This window comes from Protomyctophum bolini (genome assembly GCF_963924005.1).
Source record: "Protomyctophum bolini genome assembly, chromosome: 3".
Classification (NCBI taxonomy): Eukaryota; Metazoa; Chordata; class Actinopteri; order Myctophiformes; family Myctophidae; genus Protomyctophum; species Protomyctophum bolini.
The window spans coordinates 28193623-28215688 of NC_137864.1; the positions used below are offsets into that span (position 1 = coordinate 28193623).

The window sequence follows — 22066 nt, forward strand, 5'->3', positions numbered from 1 at the left end:
CAAAGATGGATAGGAAGTGCGCACACACACACACACACACACACACACACACCTGTCACCTGTCACGGCCCCGTACCATCAGAGTGTGCGTTGTGAGGCTGATGCCCCTTCAGGGTGACAGCGTGATGAGAGGCCATGTATTGTACATGGAGCCGTAACACAACACACTGCCGTACCCCCCTCTCTCTCTCTCTCTCTCTCTCTCTCTCTCTCTCTCTCTCTTTATATCTCTCTCTGTCTCTCTCCCTCTCTCTCATTAACCTCCACTCTGATTGCCCCCAGGGCGCCCCCGTGCTAATTAGAGGGGGGAAATATGTCTCTGATGCACACATGACTGTAAACACACATAAAGGCCTACGTGCACGCCGCACACACAAAGACAGACAATCACATCTGTGCCTGTGAACGCACACCAGACACGCACGCGCACACACACAGGCAGGCAGGCACACACACGTGCACAGTCGTATACCAGCTGACAGAAGAGGGCTGCTGCATAGGCGTCAGAATGAAAGGCTCGTCTCCCTGTGTTTTGTTCCGTGCTAGGGAAGTGTTGGCACCCGCGGGGTTAACCCCTGGCAGGTGACAGTTAGCAGCCCCGCTGATGCTCATCCCTTTAACACAGACAGCCGTCATCCCTTTAATACTCACCTCTTGATTTAGCCACACTCTCTCACTCGCTCTCGACGTGACACAATTAGGTCTCCCATGCACATGCCATCCCACACTGTGTGAGATGTTCATTTTGATGTAACACCTTTCTTTTTTTTGCCTATACTTCATCATCAGTCACCGACTTTAAATAGTAATTTATTGCAATAATATATGTAAAAAAAAAAATATATATATAACTGCTACAGCAGGTACAAACATTACGGTTCCTGCGGTTTAAGGCATTTGAAAAATGAACCACTTTCATAATGGGTGAATGGGAACCTGCTCCCACTTCAGAGCACTCATCATTCTGATTGATATCATGTAATTAATACTCATTAACTAACTAATATAATTTCCATCTTTTAAAATTAATTCAAATTAATTCATTTACAAGATTATTACCGGTTCTGTTACATGAATATGTCTATTATTAATTTAATTTTTTGCAATGCTTTCTCCATCATTGTTCAGGCACTCAGGCAGTAAGTGTGGATTCTGAGTGATCCCAGCATGAGTTTTAGGGGCACACACATGTACACACACACACACACACACACACACACACACACACACACACACACACACACACACACACACACACACACACACACACACACACACACACACACACACACACACACAGAGTGAGCGTGCAGGGCTGGTTGGCGCATTAAGGCCTATTGACAGCGGGACGAGTGTGGCTGCAGCTCAGCCACTAAAGCCAGATTTATACTTCGTTGCACACTGGTGTGCAAATAGCGGAAGTACAAGTTCACGATGTGTCGTGCTGCGCTGCATTGTGAGCTTGTATATCGACTGCTTTCAGTGCGCGACACCGGCGCACGACTACTGTAAGTACAAATCACCTTTAATAGCACTCTGACATCTCCATTCAGGAAGTGCCTTTTGTTTTCCGAGAGCCATTTGTGAATAAAGAAAAGAGACCTCTCTCTCTCTCTCTCCCCCCTCTTTGTTCTACATGCTGTTAGCGTCAAGCACTAACACACACAAACACGCTGTGGGAGTTGTACAGCAAACAGCCATTTGTACATGGGTCTGAACACAGGGAGGGCTGTAGGGGGGTGAACGAGGGATAAAGTGGAGAGAAGGAGACCGAAAGAAGGAGGGAGGGAGAGACCAGAGAGACTTTAAGAGCACTTGAGTGCAGCTGTAGATGTAGTCACTTCTCCCAGCGGACGAGCGGCTCAACCCCTCTGCACCCTGGCATGACTTTTCACTTTAGTCACTGCTCCCCTCCCCTCCCATCCTCTCCTCTCCCCTTCTCTCCTCTCCTCTCCTCCTCCCCCCCTCCCTCTCCTCTCCTCTCCTCCTCTCCCCCCCCCCTCTCCTCAACACACACTTTGGTCTACTGACTCTGGACTCTGGAGCAGCCAGATACCACACCAGGCACCATGTGTGTCTGTGTGCGTGCGTGATTGCCACTGAGGCCATTACTGTCTCTGCATCCCCTCCCATCATCAACACAGAGAGGAGTGTTTGTTTGTTTGTTTGTTTGTTTGTACAGTATGTACAGTAATGTATATGTGTGACATTTTTCCACATTACTGTGACTGCCATCCTTCCAGCCAGTCCCATAGACGCAGGGACCTGTGGACACACAGACTGCTCCTCTGAGCCTGTAGAACCACAGTATTTTTCCACCGGCTTGACACAGGATTACACACTCCCTGGCCTCACACACACACATGCACGCACACACACATCAAAGCAGCCCATAGAAGGGCCCTGCAGCACTGCACTGTGGCACACTAGCCCTCTCTTACGCTGTGGGGACCTGGCACCTCCTCACTTCTACCCACAGGGAAGGCCCAAGGCAGTCATGACGCCTGGCCAGACACAACCTGTGTGTGCACGCGTGTGTGTGCATGCATGCGTGCACGTATTTTGTCAGTGTGTCTATGTGTATTTTTGTGTGTGTGTGGGCAGTGGGCACACGTGTGTGTGTGTGTGTGTGTGTGTGTGTGTGTGTGTGTGTGTGTGTGTGTGTTTCTCGAATTATGCGTGTGGTACAGTTTTTAGTTTGTAGCATAGGCACAAAGTTTTCAGAGTCAACAGACCTCAGTTTCAACCTTGTAAAAGTGTCAAATTGCTCACACTTTCTTTCAATTATACCTTATTTTCTATGCTTTCATGGCAGACCATGAAAGTCAGACACCTGTACATAAATTTCCCATTTCCCCTCTCTGCCATAGCCTTGTAAAAAAGCAAATAACACTGCAGAATATTTTACATTTCATTTATCCAGCTACAAGTGAGACTCCACATCGATGCCGAATTTGCATTTTTGGGGAATGAACATATTTTTAGGTATTCGGCAGACTGACTTATTCAGTGTGACCAAACTTACAATGAGTGAGTATAGAGTATAGTGATTTAGTGCCTTTGTCAAGGACATTTCAACAGGAAAGTTTTGTGGGTTTTTTGGATAGGCAGAATTTGTCCAAAAATGGGTCAATAATTTCAAAAACAGGTTTTGCTATCACTGCTTTACATCGTAAAGCAGTTGTTAATAGACAGGTATTAAGTTGTTAATAGACAGGTATTTAGTTTTTTAATAATTGGTTTCGGTTCTTTATGATCAATACAAATTTCAGATCCCAGCTTGAGACCAAACACTGTTCCATGTGTTCTATCTCCCCCACACACACATATCAAACACTGTTCCATGTGTTCTATCTACCCCCACACACACACACATATCATTCACTAGAATCAGTATTCTGAATGAGTTGTGACAAGTCCCAGGATTCCCTGAGATAAATTATGTCTGCGGTGTGGTGACACGCAAGAACACTGACATCAAACCGACGACATGTGTTTCCAATACCGACACGAAAAACAGACTTCTGAATGTCTTAAAGTCTACAAAGCACTAAAAGAACAGGCCGTGACACATTCTTGACTCTCCCCCTCCATTGGCTGGAGTACAGATGCAGCACATGTAGATGGGTATTGGTTTTAGCTGTGTGCAAAAGAGATGTATGCGGCATGCATTATTAAAGGCAACCCAGGCACCCTGGCAGCCGGTGGGGGGACGACGACTTGCTGTGGAAGATATGGTGATTGTGAATTAGGCTGATCGATATATAGAGATAGTGGAAAACATGGTGCCTAATTACGCCCCCGTTTGACCACACACTCACCTCGCCTTCCACCTCTCCGTCTTTGTTCTGTGCCCGGGCCCTGCTCTCATCCCACTCTGCTGCTGTCAGGGGCATTGGCCTACACAGAGGCCAGCGCCGCACAGACACAACAACACTAATCAATTGTCAGATACAAGCACTGGCGCACACATGCATGCACAAACGCACGCATGCACACAAACATTTTGGTTTGCTTGTACTTGTATACTCAAACAAACACACGCGTATATGCAGTCATTTAGGACCCCACAGCACCCGCGCGCACACACGCACACGCACACACACACACACACACACACACACACACACACACACACACACACACACACACACACACACACACACACACAAACAACGAGAACAAGACAAGCTCTATAGGACCTTTAACCCGAGCCTCACTAAGCCTCCAGGTTGATCAATAGATAGATAAATACATTAACATCTCTTACAGTCTCTCTCTCTTTCCATCTCTCCCTCTCTACTAATCGTTTTCTCAATGATACCACTCCCTCCCTCCTCCCTCCCCCTCCCTCCTTCTGCCAACCCCCTCCCTCCCTCCCTCCCACCCTCCCCTTCCTCCTCCCCTTACTCACAAAAAAACCCACCATAGTTCAAAGAAGTTCAATTCCCAGAACTCCTAGAAAACGCCCCATACAGCTCTTACACACTGACATGCACAACAAGCCACAGCCCAGACACCCATCCCAGGCCATTACTGTGACTATCACACACACACACACACACACACACACACACACACACACACACACACACACACACACACACACACACACACACACACACACACACAACATCTTTCCTAACAACCGCCTAGACAGAACCTGGACATTAGCTAATCCATACTTATTGCATCTGGGTCCCTCTCCCCCGGCCTTGTAATTCACACAGATAGAGACATATTAGCGCTAACACGTGCTGAGCTGTGCCTGGCAACAGGTTCCAGTGCTAACGCTAAATTGACTTAGTGAGAGTCTCACGGGACGCGGCGAGCAAAGACGTCGACTGCTATAGCTGAAGATGCTCATGGACTCTCGGGCCCCAGTAGGACGTAGTCTGGGCCCGGCCCCGTATTGACTTTCTGTGAGGGCTGTTTAGCGTGTAGTGCTAGTACGCAGGGGTCAGGGGAGGGGAGGAGAGGGTGCCCCGGCTCAATGAGTTTACTGACAGGAACCCCGCTGACCACAGGGCCAACGGGGATCGATAGAGAGGAGCAGCACAGCATTAGAGCCAGGCTGGGACTGACCCAAACAATGGCAGATAGCATTACAACATACACAGTGGGTCTATAGAGGTATTATGTCTGCACCGCTTGTTGTAAAACACAGTGCAGTACACATTGCACTGTGTTTTACACACTGCACATACACACTGCACTGTGTTTTACAAACTGCACATACACACTGCACTGTGTTTTACAAACTGCACATACACACTGCACTGTGTTTTACACACTGCACATACACACTGCACAGTATACACACTGCACTGTGTTTTACACACTGCACATACACACTGCACTGTGTTTTACAAACTGCACATACACACTGCACTGTGTTTTACACACTGCACATACACACTGCACATATAACACTGCACTGTGTTTTACACACGGCACTGTGTTTTACACACTGCACATACACACTGCACTGTGTTTTACACACTGCACATACACACTGCACATACCGTCTTCTGTCTCTACATACTGTACTTTGAACGCGCACACACTGCATGACACACGTACACAGTACTGTCATCCTCGAGGTTATGTTTTTCTCTGGCAGTCCTGTTACCGTGTTCTCCAGGTGGCCCCACGTCTCCCTCTGAACAAACACAGCAGCCATTTCCTTCCACGCCACCCCCACCCACCCACCCACCTTCCCTCCACACACACACACACACACACACACACCCACACACAATGTCACCAGGGGCCAGCCACAGTCATTGTGTGGCCTCCCATGCATCAGCCTGGCGGTCACCCCTCCCTCTCAGCCCGGCCCCGCCTCAGGGCCTCCGCAGCCACGCAGGGTCACAGAGTTGACATTTACTAAGGGAAGTTCCATGGCGAGTTAGCGACGGGGTTGACAGTCCTCTCGTCACGTCGTCCCCACAGCCATCCGTCCTGCAGGAATCCACTCTCCCTTCCTCCCCCGCACGTCCACCTCCCTCCCTCCCTTCCTCTCCGCTCCCTACAATAAAAGAAACAATGAAGTCGTTAAGTGTGCTGTATGACCCTCGCAGGCCCCACTACAGCGCAACGACAGCTTTCATTTTGCTGCCGAGCGCCACTGGGATCCGTATTTCCTTACTGGTGGTATTACTCGCTAATGCTGGTGTTGCAGGATGGGACCTGTCTGCGGCCGTGGGAGAGTGAGGATCGGCATTAAAGAAAATGCACGCGACAAATATCACTTGGGCCGGCAAAACCCGCACAAATCATACCCATAAATACTCAATGCAAAAAGCCTGTAGGGTTAAGCGTAGCTCTAAACGGGTAGCGTTGACTGATGGTGAAACGTGAATTTTGTGGGCCATGAGGGGCTAAAGGCAGGGCTTACTGGTCCTCCAGGAACAATGAACATCTAGGAGGAGGAGAGGTCCAGCGGAGTGAAAGTAGAGGGTTGAGGACCAGATGTGCGTCGGATGGATCAAACATCTGCTGGCCCTGAGAGCAGTCCGGCCGTTCCCCATCAACCCATGCTCTGTCTCCATGCATTTGACTCACTCTCTCTCACACACACACACACACACACACATTCCCCAGCCCTCTATACACACACACAATCACACGCAGACACTCGTATGCACAGAACCATCTTTGCATGCATTTCTGTCTCTCTCTTGCTTATGCGTGTGGCCGTGTGCGCGTGCACACACACACACACACGCGCGAGCGTCATGCACGGTAAAGCTTGCGTGGTTTACTATCTGCCCTGTCAGATATATCAGTCTGTTGTCTTTATTTTTAGACACTCTTTTATTCTGCCTTTTGAAAATCAAATTTGGTTTCAATCTAAAGCTTCCAGATTGAGAGGTATTCAACTGAGTTATTATGCTCTCACACGCACAGTCACTCACATACTGTACACGCACACACACTCAAACGGCAGGATGAAAAATCCAGCGTACAGGTCTGATATGTATTTTTTGGTGTTATTGTTCTGGGCTGTGTGTGTCTTGATGGTCCACAGCATTTGCTGGTGTATAGGTTACAGTGCAGCAGATGGTAATGATGTTTATTTTTGTAGTAAGTAATCACCATTCTGGAGCTTATGACAGTAGACAGGGCGCAGGGACCTGGAGCTGTGCCTCGAGAGACCCCAGAGCACCCAATCTCCAAGCCTGACTTACGCTTAGTTCCGTATCGGTATCGCACACCGAAATATAGCAGATTTACAAGCTCACAGCGTGTCGCGGCACAACATGGTGTGAGCTTGTACATTGGCTATTCCCGGTACAGGACACGCTGTGCAATCAACTATAAATCAGGCATCATTGTGCCGACACACGCAAACACGCACGCAGCACGCACGCACACACACGCGAGCGCGCTCATGTACTGTACTGTAGAGATATGCATACTGATTCGCAAACCCACAAACACATGCGTTTGTGTGTCTGGAATCTGCATGTATGTATACTATACACACACATGCAATGACTAGGTGCTGTATGAATGCATATTGTATATTATGCATACTGCACACATACATATACACCTACGCTTACTGTACACGCATACAGGCACACAGCCACACTAGCACGCACACAGAGTTCCTGAGCCACAGGAGCACAGATAGATGTGCTCTGGCACATGGTGTAGTCTGGGCCAGTGTAAATCACACCACAGCAACGCTGCAGTCCACCTCTGCTATGATGAACGGGCCAACTCTCATGCCAGCCACTGATTCCAAAGGAGGCCATTTAAAACCAGAGCACGCCATTGTAATTCCAACTAAGGCCTGTTTTTTCAAAGTGATATTTCGCTTTGCTAGAAATATTCGTGAACACAATGTTTTACATGGTTAATGGCCAAAAAGTCCCACCATAATTGCCTACAAATTTTTGTTCCTTTCACACGTAGTCTTCATTTAGAAAAGCAAAGAAACATGTTGTCATTTTAAACATAAAGTTGGAAGATGTTGGCTAACACATCCAGTAGATCTGTGCTGGAGCACATTACTGTTAATTCACCTCGCTTTGCATGGATTCCTGGTTAAGTTGACCAACACCATGTCCTTTGAGGCTTCCTCCCCAGTAGGTACGTCTTGTCCTGCTTTGAGTCTGGCAGGGAGGCAGTGCGCACAGGGCAGGGGTTAGAGAAGTGGACAGGGAAGGCACGAGCAGAGGCATGGTTGAGTTAATGGTCTTGCATCTTCCTGGCAGCATGTCAATAATAGCTCTGATCACATTAAGTAAAGAGTCCATTAGCTTATTCTCTTTCCTCCCTGCACACTCCTTCTCCCGTAGAGGGAAAATGACACAGGAGTACAGGAGAGCAATGGTTGGGACAAAAACCTCTAACCCTAAACCCCAAAATAGATGCAAATAAAATGACTCAAGGTCTAGCTATTATAGAGTTGTCTATTAATGTAACATGTATAGGTTTTTAATTATGTGTTGGTGCATGGTAATAATGCTTCAGAACATAGCCTAGCTTTTCAACATACTATATCACACATAATGTAGGCTATGTGAACACATGGGCTATACTTTTATTGTAAATATCCTTCATAAGGTTGAAAATGCAACATGATAGTAAATAATGAATAAAAGTAATATATCACATAATGCCAGCTTTACTTCTGAACCAGTGCAGTAGATCATTTAAGACCAGTAACATTTCCTGAAACCGGCTGATACTGTGTGCTACCTACGTACTGTATGTGTTAGGGTTGATGTGTGTTTGGGGGTCGGTATTACGCTGAAAAGGGAGCGCAGGAACGACAGATACATGGGTGCACAACACAAACACGCAACCACGTAGCCAAAGAGCAAATTGTGAGCATATGTTAATGCGCTTTTTTCCCTTTTTTTTTTGCCGTACGGCCTCCAGCCAAAATAGTAATCAAGACAAAGGAGATGTGATAGAAACAAAGAAGAAAAGGAGGTTGTCACACCAATGCCTCCCTCCCCTCCCTTTCCCCTGCTACACTGCATGCTGGACAGACAGACAAGACAGACAGACCATTTCTCAGCCGCCTCACTGCTCTCCATTGGCCCTGGAGGAGGGAGAGCACAACAGCGGCCTCCACATCTGTCTCCCAGGCCCCCGACTAGACCCTGGCTGCCGCATCCAAACCCAGAGCAGATCACACGAATCATCCTCAATTAATGTGAACCATCAGGCAGACACCCCCCGTCCCCCCCCTAGCCCTACCCCTTTCACTGCTCCTATCACTCTCTCCCCCTCCTCCTCCCCTCGCCCCGCCATTCTCCGAGGCGTCCCCCTAGGTCACGAACTGAGTCCGCTGAGTTTGTTCTGTTCTGCTCTTGTTTTGCGTTGACCATCACGGCTACGGTTCCTTTAGCACGGTCGGGGCAAGGCCAGGCTGACGTTACCCCAGACTCAGCTGGTGAAAAGAGACAGTGTAATCGATGGATCAGGCCCCAGGGGTCTGAACGGTGCTCACACTGAGAGTGTGTGCGTGTGTGTATGTGTATGTGTGTGTGTGCACGTGCGTGCGTGCATGCGTGCATGTGTGGAGGTTCTGATCTCAGACCGCAGGCTTGACTTTGCTCCACTGAGGCGGCGCACCCATCAGGGGCCCAAAATGGCTTCCATGTGCCGCCCCACATCTGCACCTCTGCTGGGCTGTGGCCAAAGGACTGTCCTTTCCTCTTTGAAAGATGCAGTGGGACAGATTTAAAACAAAGGGAGAGAGAGGGGAGAGGGGGTGAACCGGAGGTTATGGGATGCTTTCTTTATTCACGGCGGGGCTGTTTTTCAGAAAGGCAGGTATAGAGAGAGAGAGAGAGAGAGAGAGAGAGAGAGAGAGAGAGCATGTAGAAAAACTATAACGGGAGAGTGTTTACCAAGAGCCACCTGGACATTAGGGAGCGCCAGATTGTGACTCACCCTTTTGCGTTAAAGCAGTCTATAACAGCCACCCCCCCCACACACACACACACACACACACACACACACACACACACACACACACACACACACACACACACACACACACACACACACACACACACACACACACACACACACACACACACACACACACACACACACACCTTTGCAGTCTCTTGCTATAAATCTACCCTCCAGTCGATTAGTGTGCCCGTAGCAACAACTGACACAGGGTCATGAATTTTTAACCAAAGCCTTGAGTTAAATCAGGTTGAGAGGTGAAGGCGGGGGTATCTTGTGGGCTAGTTGGTTGATCAGCGGTGTCTGGCCCTGGTGAAACAGGCCTGTGGCCTCATCTCAGTCACTCACACCACGAGCCTCCACAATCACCACTCTTGTCTGGCACTGATGAGCATAATATTGACCAAGATGAGGGCCCCCTTTGCACGGTTGTTAATTAAATAACAGAGGAGGAATCAAGCCTAGATAGATCTGGTCCATGGTTGTAACAAGGAATATGAGGGAGCACAGAGGGCCATGTGTGGACTTTATTGAATCACCTGTGTTTTCCAAGTCTGACCTTTTTTTCCTTTTTTCTTTTTTTTAAGAGGGAGTACTGGCTTTATATGGAAAACAGGATTCACTGAATCTGGCTTGTGCTGTTCCAGATGAGACTTTTTTCTTCAGCCAGACTAAAGCGCCCTTTTATCGTTCTTTACTGAATTTGGAAGCTCCTGGCCATCAATATACAAGGGCTGTTGTACTCTGACGTAGATGTTGTATAATTACATTACTATGTACTGAGACAGGTCCATGCTTTGGCACATGAGGATAGATCTAATAATTTAAATCCAGATGCTTCATGTTCTGTCACATATAGTAACTCTTGTAAACTTTTGAATGCAACAAGCACAAGTAAAGAAGATATTGACTTGCTAAACACCGAAATACAACTCTGGCTACTGCAGATGAGACATAGCTAACTTCTAAAGCAGACACACTATACATCCATGTACGCGTCACAACCAAAAGTGAATGCTTCTCTTGAAGTACAAGCGCGAGAACATAGTATTTACCGTGATCACAGGGCGCTAATTTTAACCTCGGCGCTTCTTACAAATGTCCTCCACCCACGTCTGTAGCTTATCAACTCCCCCGTGGTCCATCACAGTAGAAGAAGTGGAGAGATGGTTGTTCACACATGACCCATGACCTGCTACTGGGGAGCCAGCCAATGGGAGTGGGGGTCTAAAGGGCCATGGGAGCTCTGGGCCCTCTGAAGTGATGGCTCCAGGCGATGGGCTTTGTGTTGAACCCCATCCTCCCGCAACCCAACCCCACCCCGTTGCCCCCTCTCTCTCGCCACTAGCCATCCTGCATTATTCATACCGCCAGGAGATGGGAGGAGAGACACAGAGAGAGAGAGAGGAATATGGAAGAGGAAGCACCAAAGGTTCAAGACCTTCTCAGATCACAAGGAACTTCTGCTTAACCTCCCTTGAAGTGGCAGCGCAGGGATAGAGATGCTTTTCTCTGGGAGCTGTATCTGAGAGCCAGGCCCAGGGATCAATGTGGGATTCCCCCGAGGCCTGGGTAGGGGGATCGCGTTCACCACCAGGCGATTGGTGGATCAATGTGGTTCCCATGGTTTGTCTTGCCACTGTGAGAGCCATTCCCCCCCTCATTGCAACGTGATGCCGCCTCGTGATTGGCCGGTCACACTGAGCTGCCCTAAGGTGAAGGTGCATCCACAGCAGCTGACATCCCACGCAGGCTGATACGGCTTGTCTCTAGGCCAAGATGAACATGTAAACACCTCAGGCTGCATGGTGCACCACACAACAAACCTGACAGGAGAATCAGAGCCAGAGACACTGTGTTTGCCAACATACAGTACAGCAGCCGGACAGGAATTGGTTTTGGGGACAGTGGTGCAGGAAAGCACTGATATTTACTAGCCTGGGAACCCGACAAAATCTGTGAGCTCACTTTTTTATTTTCTCTGGCACTTTTCGCCTGGCCCTCCTCCTGCTCTGACAGATCTCCAGCCGACCTGGCCCAGGTCGGGCCAATCACAGTCGTTTATCTAATATGGCACGGGTTTGATACCATGACTGACAGTCCATTCAGTGCAACGCACCTGGTTCACGAAACTCAAACAAACTCTCAAACTACGCAGTGCTGATCAAATCAAGATTATGCTACGTGCCTATTTCCTGCCACAGCTGCTTTCAGAAACATTTTTTTAGTGTGCTTTTAGCTGTAATATAAAAGTTTGTGACCAGACCCCCATTTTTCCTACTTGAAAACGGAAGTGCGAAAACCTAGCACCAGACGACTTGCTCAGCAATATGTCACAACTTTGGATGCTCTGATAGGTTGTAGTATACTGTAGCTCTATCCAATTGCATCCAGACTGAGTCTTTTGGTCTGAGATGTTCCAGATTATTGGCATTTGCAAATTGGTCTGGCAATGCCAGGGTATAGAGCTCCGAAGTCCTGACGTCTGTTTTCTAGCGAAAATGTAACTAATTCAGTAGCAGTCAGTTGATTCTTCATATCCATACGAGTGAAACGGCCGGGATGACATGTTTATTTATCAAACACAGTTCTTACATGAGGTGATTTAACATCTCCCTATGGGGATTACAATGCAAATAAAAAGTACATGAACCCCCAATATTGACGTCAGACTTCGGTGCTCCTTTGATATTTACTGTAAAGGGACCACAATAAAACAAAGACTATAATGTGCGTACAGTGAACACTCCACCTAACTATATACTGTACCTGTAGCTCAGCATTGTGTACTGTAGATGAAGGATCTGCCATTCAATACACCGTACTGGACCTCTCATATTAATTGCTCACATTAACCTTGCTAGCCTGTGCTTAGCACACCACCTTTCTTCTGCACTGCTTTCCAAATACACTCAGTCAGTGAGTATGATAGGTGATGATTAGTGAAAATCTTGTATGTATGCACAGCCCTTAATCCCTTAAGCAAACCACCCTAGAAACCCCTATGGTTACACACACATGCACGCACACACACACACACACACACACACACACACACACACACACACACACACACACACACACACACGCACACACACACACACACACACACACACACACACACGCACACACACACACACACACAGCATTGTTAATGCAGTGTGTCTGGCTAATTGCATAATTGGCTGCTTTGTTTTAACTGACAGTGGTGGTGTCTTGGCCCATGACAAGGTTCATAATTTGCTCATCCTGCTTGTCAGCGTTAATTTACAAGGCAGGTACCCCCCGCCCTTTAACAGCGCACGCACCCACGCACGCACACACTAGCCACCACGATATTTTTACTGCATTAAGTCCAGCAAATAGTCCAGTATAAATGTTGCTTCTGTGGTAAGCACGAGGTAACGTTAATGTTAGTGGTATGGATCATGTGATTGTCACCAGGGTTCAGAGCCATGCAGTGAATAAAACATACCAGCATGCGCAGGCTGACCATTCTCCACATGAAGAGTGTTGTTTTCCTGTCATCTCTTTCTGTCTCTCAGTCTCTGTCTCAGCTCTCTCTCTCTCTCTCTCTCTCTCACTGTCACTCTTGCTCACCCTCTCCACTGTAATTATTGGTTAATAGTCATTAACCTGGCAAACAGAGGTTTAGGCGTATTGTTTAAAGGACTCAGGGATGCATAATGACAGAATAATATGTCATAGCAGCACACAGGGGTGGGTGGTGTGAGAGCGAGTGGGGGGAGGGTGGGGTTTTAATGAGATTTTACTGGAGGGAATGTGGCGTGTGTGCATGAGGAGGTAGATATGGGCCTGGAAAATCCAGAGACGGGGGTGTGGGTGTGGGTGGGGGAAGGGAGCACATTAAGCTAATTGGAAGATGAGTGCCTACTTGTAAAAGTGCTTCTAATGGCATATTTGTTACTCTGCCGGCAACGTCGCCAGGCTAATGCGCCAGAGTGGGCTAAGAAGTAGCAGCGAGGGCTACGGGGACCTGTGTTTGTCTGCAAATATGCAGTGGCGTGTTGTGTACACACTCAGGCCCATGGCGTGCCCATGAACTATATGTACATATATTCTGTTTCCATGTTCACACTGTCCCACTCTTTATGCTATAATATAATCTGTAAAAAATTATAATTTACCCACTTGTAACTCAGAGACACGTAGGCTAAGAGTTCATTTTGCAATTTTGTTATTGATACATTCTTAGGCCTAAATGTGAAATTAACACTGAGGATTTTACTCATGCAGAACAGCCTATATAATACATGTATATCTTGACTTCACATATTTACGCACTCGCTCACTCATTTTGTAGACTGCGTGGAGATGTATAATTCTCAATTAATACATTGGTTTAGGGTCTTTGAGAATACAATTTATTACATATTGTATTAAATTAAACTTAAGTCTCTGAAAAGAAATTGCTACATCTGTAGACTTTGATCATCTATTACCGTTTATGGAGCATTTAGCCATTTCTGTGCATATAATCCTGTGGTCTGGAATTTGATCGTTGCCATAAAACAAGGTATTGCGAACTGCAGCGCCGCATACCACAGTTATATAGCACTGAGGTTAAAGGAATGGCCATGTAATGAGAAGTTCCTAAACTTAAATAAAAAGCACATGAATTTTTCCCACTACTGTATACGAGATCTGTGGATCAGTTTAGTCCGTTAGCCAAGCTTGTCTGCCCTCATAACCTTCTCTAGCCCGCTGTGATGCTTTGCTCCGGTCTCCGTCTGCAGGCATGCTCTCTGTGTTCCGAGCTAGGCCATGGCCTAAAGCCCCTGTTGATTGGGCTCCAGAAGTCGCTGGACCAGCGGACGGGGAGTGTTTGTGTAGCCCCCCTCTCACACACACTCTGCTCAGCAGAGTTCCTGACCTGTAGCTTGACAGCTGGCTGGCCCTCACTAACACTAACGGATTCCATTTGGTAGAAATTACATGCCGCACCATTGCATTCAGACTTTCTTCTTTGATTTAACAATGAGTGGGGAAGTAGAGAAAAGGAGGAGTTGACTAGGATCAGATTAATGTGTGAGCAACATTTGGTTCCTTTATCCGCGCGCACATGCGTGTGCGTGCGTGCAGCCTACATAATATATCGCAAAAGGCACTTCTCCACATCACCTGAACGGTATGGTGCAGGATCATCATGATCATCACTACCAAAATTACTGTTGTTTTGTTTTGGTACTAACCGTGCTGAATGGTAGGAGCTATGCGTCAGGTCTGTCAATAGCCCAAACAAAAAGTCACAAGATTAAAAGATGAGAACTAGAAATGTTAAATAAATTCTGAATAAACCCAAATGTTACAAGCTGTATAGTTGTGAATGCCCTTTGTTTCCGCCATTGAACAAAGCCAAAATCGTTGCTCCAGAAATATTTCTCTCTCTTTCCAGCCTTTTTTTATTCTATCCTCTCCTCTGTCTCGTCCACTCTCATTTTGCGACTTCGACTTGATTAACAGGTATATTGTTTAATGGACATGGAAAGTAGACGAATTAGCAAATGTTTGCCATCCTGTACCGTACCGCACTGATATCTGGAGAATCACCAAAAACATAGACTGTGCTTCCCACTGGAATAGAGCACAGGCTTAATGCCTGGTCTTTCTTTCTTTTTCTTTTTACAATTTTATAACTGCAGAAAAAAAGAAGAAAATCTTCTTACTGAAACTATTCAAGTATTCGCTTACTAATTTGGTTCAGTTTTTTTATTCCAATTAAATAAAATGGAAGTATACAAATGCCCCAATGGCCGTGCAGTATGAAATAATAGTACCCAGACCTCAAATTTAAAGTTATACCTCCAGGCAAAGACTCTGAAGCGCACACAGAATGAAAGTGTAAAATGTTTTTTAATGTATATTTAACAACAAAATGCCCCAGTGACTATTGATGTTTCGTCTCAGAAGGTCTGCTTCTCCAGTATATCTGAGGGCGTGATGTGAAACCACTCAACAACCCCCTGCCTCCTCTCTCTCTTTCACTTTATTTTGATTTTTTTCTCTCTTCTTCCTCTGTATCTCTTCCATCCTATCTCCCTTCTCTCTCTTTAAACATGTATCTTCTGTTTTCTCCATGCAGGGCCTTTGTGCTTTGTGATGTTGGTTTTCTGCAGCTTTATATTCATAAGAGATGAGTTGCCATTTATCTTGTATTGGTCCTAGCAGGCAAGGGGCCTGCATGAAAGGTTACCATAATTGTCAGTCACTATACTCACCTCACGTACTTCCACTATGTCACTTTTGTCGGGTCCCACAGGAACCTGTGTCAACTGTACTATTAAACACATATTAGACTAATCTTTCCTCATCTATCTCTATCTTTCCTTCAGTCTCCCTTTGTTCTATCTGTTTTTATTTCTCACCGTCACACAAATACACAGACCATCTCATACAACAGCCATAGAGGCAACAGAGGCAACCCTGGTCTCCCGTATGGGAAACAAAACGTTTGCTGCACATCTTTTGGTCTTCAGGCAGGACTACTCTGCTACATAAGCAACCATTTTATTCCAATTGTGTTATCAGTGCTGCTTGATGTCGTTGAGAACACTGGGTTCATACAAGGTGACAAAAGCACTGGGTCAAGTATTCTGTACATCATCAAAGTTAGGAGCTCGACCGCAAATCTTGAATTCGGGCCTTGCCAAGATTATTTTCCCAGAATTCCTTGCCATGTCTTGGTGTTTGGCAATGTGCACATTTAGCAAGGGAGTCTGGGCGTTTTACTTTTCAGCGGTTAATAGCACCATCTCCAAAAAAACACACTAGCCAAGGAAACTGCTCCTTTTGGAATAATGCTCCAAAAGTCTCCCATTGGAGCAATCCTGTTCCTCTCAGGATGGAAACTAGTTTCCCACGCTTCCCAGGGTCTACAAAAGTCCAGGATTATGAAACTCCATGGCTCATGTAAAATATCTACTTCTGACATTCACTTCATTACATCTTTGGCCCTTCTAGCGCCTTCTCTGTCCTCATGGGCAGACATGGTGAAATGCAAGCCTGTGCATTTTCAGTTGACACAGTCCCTGGTGACAAAATACAGCTTCATTAATATTTAATCTGACAGAAGATATGCATCCTGTAAACCTAATTAACATAAAGCACGGTAAATACTGCTCCACAGCCGGCTTAATGAGAGGAAAGCGAGCTCAGTGTCACCTCGAAGGCGTCTTCAAAGACGACCTTAAATAAACATGAGTTTTCTTATTTGAATGTCCAACGCTGTTCCCTCACACAGTACATCGCAAGCCTGCTTTGTGGCTCCCTTGAGGATTACATTACCTCTGAGATGTAAACGCACACTAAGAAAAATGCTTGCCAACTGAGGTGCAATTAGTGGCTCACGTTAATTATCCTATTATTTCCCTTAACGACTGACGCTGGATGTAAATATTAGAGGGGACTGTGTGCGTGTATGGAGGGAGTCTCAGCAAGAGTTCACATCTTTTAGAGGGCTGTTTTTGTTAAAGAGTCTCACAGCAAGTAGATCAACAGCATCGTCCCCACAATGTAGAAATTTCACTGAGACCCATTAGTAGCCCCCACCCTGGTGGTCTCAATTTGTTTGCTTTAGACTCGATTAATCTCTCACCCGTTCTCATCGCTTTGTAGCTAATGACTGCATTTGCATGGCTGGATAATAGCTAAAAGTGGATGAACAGAGATAGGAAAACAGTGGGACAGTGGGAGGGAGTATTTTGACAAAGTTCTATTATTCACTTGTCGCTCCAGGGGCCCGTGAATTTCATGGGCAGAAACCCCTCCCTCCCCCACCTCCCTATTGGCTACGCTGATTATGCACAATCAATGATGGTTTTTTTGTGTGTGTCTTCTGTCTTGTCTCCTCTCTTGGGCCTCCAGGATACTGCAGGCAAGGTGCTGGACCGCTGGACCATCATGTCCCGGGAAGAAGAGATCATCACCCTGCAGCAGTTCCTTCGCTTCGGTGAGACAAAGTCCATCGTTGAGCTGATGGCCATTCAGGAGAAGGAAGGCCAGGCGGTCACCGTTCCCTCCTCCAAGACAGATTCCGGGATCAGGACATTCATTGAAAGCAACAATCGAGGCCGCAGCCCGGGGCTGCTGACACATCTGGAGAACAGCAGCCCCTCCAGCATTCACCACTTTGAGAACATCCCCAACAGCCTGGCCTTCCTTCTACCCTTCCAGTACATCAATCCTGTATCTGCCCCCCTGCTGGGCCTGCCTCCCAATGCACTGCCGATGGAGCAGTCTGCTCTGCGGCTCCGCGAGCCAAGCTTGCCTAACCAGAGTGAGCAGATAGACACTAGTGATTCTGAAGTGTCCCTTTCACCTTTTCGCCAGAGTCCCAGCCGTGGGGCCATTTTACCCATGAACAACATTGAGCCCAAGTCGGAGCCAAGCAACAGAGCGTCGCCCATCTCACCAACACCTTCAGCCCATCAGGCCCAACAGGGGCAGACGCCGCTGCAGCAGCAGCAACCACCACAGAATCCACCACAGACTCACAGTCAACCTCAGTCCAACAGCATGAATGACCACCAGGTCCACCACCACTTTGTGAAGCATGAGCAGTCCAAGGCCATAACCCACTCCTCCTTCTCCTCCAAAATGCACCGCATGCGCCGCATGGGGGCCACTTCTCGCAAGGGCCGCGTCTGCTGTAACTCTTGTGGAAAGACCTTCTATGACAAAGGCACCCTGAAGATCCACTATAATGCTGTACACTTGAAGATCAAGCACCGTTGCACCATTGAAGGCTGCAACATGGTCTTCAGCTCGCTGCGCAGCCGCAACCGCCACAGTGCCAACCCCAACCCCCGCCTACACATGCCCATGCTGCGCAACAACCGAGACAAAGACCTCATCCGCTCCACTCCCGGTACACCCGTCATATCCAGCTCCAAGAGTTGTGGGTTCACCCTCACCAGCCCAGGGAGGCCACCCCTGGGCTTCAGCACTCCACCACTGGATTCCATGATCCACTCACCCCTGCAGAGTCCCCTGGTGTTCCCCTCCTTGAAGTCGGTGCACCCAGTCCAGCCGGTGCCCCCGTTCTACCGCACGCTGCTATCACCCGCAGACCTAGTCAGCCCTCCGGTGTCACTGCCTACCAGCCCCATCCTGCCTAACACCACCAACAGTACCTCTATGATGGACCACCAGCAGCACCTCCTGGCCGCTGCAGCCATAGCCTCCCACAATACCAACCACCACCACAATCACTTGTCCGAAGCCGGGCCCATGTCACATCGCCTGTCCACCCCAAGCAGCACCAACCAGGACCACGCCGCCACCGCTACCAGTGACCCCACCCCCAAGAAGAAGCCACGCAAGTCCAGCATGCCGGTGAAGATTGAGAAGGAGGTGATTGATGTGGCAGATGAATATGACGAGGACAAAGATGAGGATGAAGATGACAACTGTCACCATCACCACCATCACCCCTCGTCCCTTCTCCACAACAACATCAAGATGAACGGAAACTGCAACAGCAACAACAACAACAATGGTGGTGGCAGTAGCGGGAACCACAGTGGCGGTAGTGGGCACCAGTCGCCCTCCCAGGACGAGATGAGTCCTGGCCTGACCCTGCGAGGAATGATGAGGCACAGTGAGGACGAATGCCGAGACGGCCCCCCGGGCAACGAGGGCAGGGTCGGCGGGAATGACCTCCGGGGCTCCAGTGAGCTCCGGTGCATGGGCAGTTTCACCTCGGAAGACCAGGACCACGAGAGGGACTTTGAGAACGAGTCCGAGACCTCAGACTCCAAAATGTACTACCGGGACGAGATGATGGAGGTCGACGAGCATCAGCAGAAACTCAGCAGGTGTAGTGGCGAGCTGGACAAGGAGCACGACGAGGAGGAGGAGGGCAGAGAGGAGGCCCTGCAGCTGAGGAAGGAGATGGAGGAGAAGAGACGCTCCTCACCCTCCCCTCACCAGCCGCCCATCAAAATCAAGGAGGAGCTCAACGACCCCACCTATGACATGTTTTGCATGAGCCAGTACGGCCTCTACAACGGAGGCATGGCGGCGGCCGCCGCCGCAGCCGCCAGCATGGCCGCCCTGCACGAGAGCTTCATCTCCTCCATGGGGTACGGCGCCAGCCCTCCTCCCAAGTTCCCCTCCTCGCACTCGCCGGAGGGGGACTTGTGCTCGAGCCCTGACCCCAAGATCTGCTACGTGTGCAAGAAGAGTTTCAAGAGCTCCTACAGCGTCAAACTCCATTACAAGAATGTGCACCTCAAAGAGATGCACGTGTGCACTGTGGCCGGCTGCAACGCTGCTTTCCCCTCCCGACGGAGCCGAGACAGGTTAGTGCCAGTGGACACTCTTTCAGACATGCTGCTATAAACAGTCCCATGTAAAATAAATGTATCAATTGCAGGTAGGTTTACAGCAAACGTTACATTTCTTAGTGCTTAAGCCTGCTAACTATATTTCAGGTGGTTAAAATTACATACGTTCAAAGGACATACGTTTCTGATGTGATCTAGGCACAAATCCGTTTTAGCAGCTTAGTATGATATAAGTCACCTGATATTTACTTTTGTGTGAGTGGTATAATCTTTTACTCTGCACCAAAAACCACATGGCTTAACTCCTACTGGATCAACTGCATATAGCATAAAGCTACTCCACTGGCCTAGATAGTGTATCACTTAACATCTGTTTAGCTAACGGAATGGTAAAAGAAAGGTTCAGGGACATCTGCTCCTTATCAAGGCAAAGTTAAGAAGAGTGTCAGTGTGAGAAATTCACACACACACACACACACACACACACACACACACACACACACACACACACACACACGTGTCATTTACCTGCCTTTCGTTACCTGCCTCACCGTGTCACTAGGCAGGTGAAGGCTCATGCATTAACATAGTCTGTCAAACCACTGCATTTATTAGCACATCTGGAGGTGAGGCTAGCCACGCTCACCTGGGCTCGTTAACACATCACTGTCCCACAAGCTCAACCCTATTCCTTCCACCCAGATCATATACATTAGCAAGTACTGTAGCATGAGGTTAACATGCAACATAACACATACTGAGGGCACACTGTCATATCACAAAAGTCCTTGGCAGCTTATTTTCTCAGAGGGAATTATTAACAGTTGTTTTGGCATAAAATGGGATTACTTAATATAATAGCTTCAAGACAATGAGTCACATACATTATATTCAAATATAGATAATTTATTGCTGACTTTCACGTCAACTAGAATGAATCAAATCAAGGAGCTTCATTATAAAAATATTAAAGCATCAAAAACTGGCACAAGAGGCCTGGCAGCACGCGCACACGCACGCACACACACACACACACACACACACACACACACACACACACACACACACACACACGCGTGCTCAGTGAGGCTTACAGTATTCCCCTGGCAGTCGTGTAAACAAGTGAGGTCACTTTTGTGAGAGTTCCAGTCACTCAACGCAGCAGGGCCGCGGCATAAAATGGCCCTTGAAAGGAATTGTAAATTCTGTCCCGCCCCTCTAAAATACACAGCGCTTCGAATGTAACAAATGCATGTCTTTCAGCCCTCTCTCTCCCATGCAGCTATCTGTCTATCTAGCACAGCTCTTCTCAAGCACAGCCCGTGTGTCTCTCAGTAATGACACGCAGCGCGGTCGAGAGGCTCACTCATTCTAAGCCCTTCGGGGGTGAATGGGAGATAAAAAAACCTTTTTATCACGTTACGGCCGTGACAAGCGACACTTATTTAGATGAAAAGAAAGCTGCATGTTTCCCTTTTTCCCTTTACCTTCTTGTAATTTGCAAACAAAGCTTCTCAGAGGGGATTTCTTTTTATTTTTTACTCAGTGTTTTGTCTCATTCTCATTCGCACATGCACACCGGTATGCACCCGCGTTCACGCACACACGCACGCACACACACACAGACCCTTGTTCATTCCGCTACCCGGGGCCTTTTTCGTATCAAGTTCCCTGTTTCAGTGGCATCTGTTCCCAGCACTGTTTGTTCATTAGCAGCGTGCAAATAGAGCAGGTGACTCTGGGACTGTGTCAGAGTGAATACGGAGAGGGCAATTGGAGGAGGGGAGGGGGGGAGGGGGGTCGTCCAGCTACAC

General features: G+C 47.8%; 1 protein-coding gene across 1 annotated transcript in view; it reads left to right on the forward strand.

Moving 5' to 3' along the window:
* bnc2 (basonuclin zinc finger protein 2) overlaps window positions 1-22066 on the forward strand; it is a 144026-nt gene that overhangs the window by 107147 nt on the left and 14813 nt on the right. The window contains 1 exon segment of the mRNA XM_080759588.1: window positions 17830-20267. Within this exon segment, the coding sequence (XP_080615714.1) occupies window positions 17830-20267 (2438 nt within the window).